At 37.7% G+C, this 4,576-nt stretch overlaps 1 protein-coding gene across 1 annotated transcript in view; it reads left to right on the top strand.

The window, feature by feature from the left end:
• Positions 1–3,493, top strand: part of LOC105051447 (uncharacterized) — a 4,891-nt gene extending 1,398 nt beyond the window's left edge. The window contains exon 2 of the mRNA XM_010931899.3: positions 1,525–3,493. Within this exon, the coding sequence (XP_010930201.1) occupies positions 1,553–3,232 (1,680 nt within the window). The 5' untranslated portion in view covers positions 1,525–1,552 and the 3' untranslated portion in view covers positions 3,233–3,493. The remainder of the gene's footprint in view (positions 1–1,524) is intronic.
• The last annotated feature ends 1,083 nt before the right edge of the window (positions 3,494–4,576 follow it).

Below are 4,576 nucleotides of genomic sequence, written 5' to 3'. Positions count from 1 at the left end.
TGTACTTTCTTTTAAAAAAAAAAGTTATAGCATGTTGGGGGACACCATCACTGCTTTACAGTATAGGAAGAATGCCACAGGGAGCTGGTATCGTGCACAGGAAAATTTCATCTATCTATGTTGCATAGGGGATTGGAGTCACTGGCAGATATTAGTGCAATACACAAGGTGTTAGTTGAATGACATGTTGCCAAGACAGCAGGAGGTTTGTGCGATACACATTTCGTTTACACTAAGGGGCACCCAAGGCACTGTTCATATTATAGAGTTTGTAATTCTTCTGCAGCATTTCAGTTCAATGCAGTTAAGATAATAATTTTGAAGGATTTCCTTTTAGGTTGGTAACTTGAAGTAGAATGCACTATATACCTAAAACTCCCATTCATTTTGTTCACACACTCACGATGAGAAATTTTGAAACCTTCATTTCTTCCATATTTTTATTAACAGAAGCAACCATGCAGTAGTGGCTATTATAATGATCCGCACATTTGACATGTATCTTTATATCTAACCCTGCTTTTGTATGGAAGTCTGAAAATGCTTACAATGTTGGCCAGTTTCTGTCTGGTGAATGAACTCGGTCCTTCTTGAGTCATTTATTTGTTATTGTATTGGTCTCTTATGTTTACCCCATTTCCTTGTTGCATCTGCTGGATCTCTGTAGTCATAAACATATTTAGAATTTCACTGTCATTGACCCACTTAAGCATCTTGTTTCTATCTGATGCCTGATATAGTTTGGATGTCATGATTTAAAACAATTGACTTGGTATTTCACTTTGAAATAACTATCCGAGGCACTGGTTGAGGATGAGGCCTCTTATGGGAGCAAATGTTTTGGAGTAGCTGGGTGCATCTCAGGGATTACCATCAAACTGTTAGGGTATGTACGGTTTTATGAATTCACGAAAGTATTTAATGGATGCAAGTTAATGATATTTAGTGATTCACTTTCGAAACAGAAGGTTAAGAAACACAATCTTCATTACTATGAAGTTATTTGAATTTACTTGTGTTTTAGCATGGGTAGATATTGGCTTGCATCTGACCAACCTGAGATTCTGAGATGTTAAATTTGCCAGTCAGTTCTGTTGTGACTATTGGAAGTTATGGAGTTCTGTATTAATGGGTAGGAATTTTCTTTGGTTGCATTATCTTTGATACTTATTGTGCTAACTTGTCAGCTGGTGTATATTTATCAAGTTTACTAAGCTTCTAATATTAGAATTTCCTTTATTCAATCTGCTTTTAGTAGCTGCTGTGAGTGAAGTTTTATGTTTTTTCAGAATAGCAGAAAGTTCTATATATATGTCATTTGGTGCAACCTAATTTATTTATTTATTTTCATATTGAACTTTAAAGGTGACTTGTAATTCCTTGTCCTGTTCTCCATATAGTGTTTGACTTAGATTATTTTAGTTACCTGGGATTTGCCTTGGTCTAATATCTTAGCAGGACTCTTCAATTTGATATGCAATTTGAACCTTTCCATTTCTTATAATTGAATATGTCAATATGCAGATATCTTTACTATTTGATTCCAGAAAAAATGGGCTTCATTGGTAGTATTGAATCTTCTCAACAGGCAAGGGATTTTTTACCTACAATTCAGTCAGTCTCTATGATTGCTAGCACCCATGGTTGGTCCAAAAATGGTTTGAGAGATCATAAAGCAGGCCTTGATCAAAATCATACAGAGACACCTGCTTTTGTTGTTGCAGAATCAGAAACCAAAGATTTTGATATTGAAAAGCAGGCGGATTATACTGAAGGATTGTCTGATGAGAGTGAGTATAGGTGGTTGTCTTCAGATGGTAAGTCTTCATCATTGTTTAGTTCTGATGACTCGCAAGATATTTGGGAGTTTGATTGCTGGGATCTGTCTCTCCATGATCCGTTCTCTTCATCATTGTCATTATCTGAAAGCTATGAAGTTCTCTTGAATAATGGAAAAGGTTTTCTTGTCTTTGATGGGCCTAAAATGAGTTCTACAAGCGAAACACCCTTAGTTCTTGGCAGACCATGTGAAGATACTGAGGGGAAAGGGCTGAAGGAGGAATTCATTTTGCAGTTACATGAAACTGTCAGAGATGAGGTAAAAGATCCTCAGATTGGCCATTCAGAGAGTGGTGATACTTCATATGAGATATTTGTCAGTGAGAACTCATCAGTTACTAATTGTCCTGGTACATCCTTCAATCCCTGTGATGATACACCATCTCGAGATTTTGATGGAACAGACATATGGGTATCTTCATTGGATCTTGAAGGGGAGGATTCCAAGTTAATACAAGATAAAGAACAAGTGTCCGACATCTTTGATTCTGATTTTCCCAGTCCTTCCTTTAGTGCCAAACAGAATTTCCAAATCATTCCTACCAGCTGTTCTTCAAGGTTTTCTATTGTCCATTCAGATGAAGTGAAGAATGCAGTAGAAGAATCTGATTCTGATGAACCTCTCTTTTGGCCATTTGAACATAGCTCCTATAGATGCCCTGAATTCAAGAACTTCCTATGCTTGTCACCTCCTAAGGATGGAGGAATTGATTGTATTTCTGGTCCACATGAATCAAAACCAATCAGGTTGAAACTCCATCAAAAGAACTTCCCAGCAGGCAGACAGGTCAGCCAAGGATATGGAAGAAGGATTACATTCGGTCCAACACCAAAGTCAACTGTTGCAGAACGTAAAACCAGAGGTTGTGACAATGATGTTCAGAAGACTGCTGCTTCACCTTCAAGGTTGAGAAAATTAAGCAGAGCTACTTCTGACCAGCATCCATGCAACATCTCAAAGAAAAGAAGACCACCTCCAGTAAAAATTGATGTGCCAAAACATGCTAGCGGTCAGCAGATCTTGCATCAACCTCTGCCAGAGTTTGAAGCTCACAATTTGCATGAATTGGTCATGCAGGGAGTTCCGATTGAAAAGTTTGTTGGGCTGAATGAATTTGACGGTCATGAAGGCATTAATGTAGAATTTGAGGAGGATCAGTTTACTTTTTATGCATCACCCTGCAAGACTATAAGGGTGATGCTTGCTGGGAATATCGATTGGTCCATGGACAACAGTGATCATGAGGGCTGCAACCATTCTGCTATGGGCATCGATGAAAGCAGTCAACAAACAAATGATTGTGCTTTAGCACATGCCAAAGGCAAAGAAGATATTTTAGATGAGCAATTGGGAGAGCGTCATGTACATGATTGTCTTTTGCTTTCAGAGTAAGGAGATTGGTGGTGTTGTCTGCTTCTCAAACAGCTAATAACCCAGTGCCTCCATCGTTGCATTTTCGAGCAAAAAGTTGTGCATTAATGGAATTTCGATATGGGAGTCAGTACTGGATCAGCACAATGAGATGAGTGCTCATGGTCTTGGTTTTTAGCAAGGATGGAACAGTAGAGTAGTCTATAGCTGTGGCTTGCTAAACTCATGCTACCATTGTAGCCTGGAGCACTTTGTCGGTGACTGGTCCAACAACGTTCTGCAAATGAGTTCTCTGTTGCTTCACTGCCATTGCAAGCTGGAGCAGTGGGATTTTGCATTATGGAGTTGCGCATGGTTCAATGCATGTTTTGGAGGAGAATATAAAAAAATTGTAGATGAGTCTTTAGCTTGATGTGATCTTAGTTAAATGAGCAGTCTTTACATTCCCTGTATTATGTTCAGATCCAAGTTTTAAATTCCATGGGATAGGGATGTTTTGGTTTCTCCACGGGACAACACCCATCCCATCCCAGCAGCGGTTGCAATCACACATCTTGATGGATATCCATTGTCGTTTTCTTCTTTTCCTTATTTTTATCTTCTTTTCTTTCATTTGTTGTCTACCTTCTTTTCCTTTTTCTTTCAATTTCTTACCTATTTTTCTATTCTTCTTCTTCTTCTTCTTTATTTTTTCTTTTTGCCTTCTTTCCTTCCTTTCATTCTTTTTTCTTCTTCCTTCTTTCCTTTTTTTTTTTTTTTTTTACTTCTTTTTGCATTTCATTTTTTGCTTTTATCCATCTTTTCTTTTTTTTTTTTCTTCTTTCTTTCGGATATGGATGGATTTCAAAGTTCCGACCTTATCCCAATTCTGTTTTCTTACGGGATAAGATGGGGCGATTGAAATATCCTTCATCCTATTCGAACTTAAATCTTGGCTTAGATTGGTCATATCTCCTATGTAAATCGACATTTTAAGATATTCATTTTAATATCTTGACTTTTTGGAGGTCCACCCACCTTCTTTTTAACTGCATACTGTAGGCTAAGTATGTGTTTTTCCTCTCAACTTTGTGGCTCATTTTATATATGAAACTTGTTAACTTGGTAGGAAGACATGAACTTTCTCTCTTTTTCATATTCTAGTTTCCTTCATTGTTTATATAAGCTTTGAGCAAAAAAACGTGTTGCATGTCACAAGGAGATGAAAATTCTGGAGTACAACATTCAGTCCTCCTATGAATATTATGAGGTTAGATCTCTGAGTCCTAGCTTTGGTAACGCAGGTCAAGTCCTTTTAAATGCCTTGAGATTCTGTGATTTTGGACCACAGGAGGAGATTCATCCCTCTCCTTCATTTCATGTGTT

This window comes from Elaeis guineensis, chromosome 9 (assembly GCF_000442705.2).
Source record: "Elaeis guineensis isolate ETL-2024a chromosome 9, EG11, whole genome shotgun sequence".
Taxonomy (NCBI): Eukaryota; Viridiplantae; Streptophyta; class Magnoliopsida; order Arecales; family Arecaceae; genus Elaeis; species Elaeis guineensis.
This window is presented reverse-complemented; position numbering and strand designations above follow the sequence as displayed.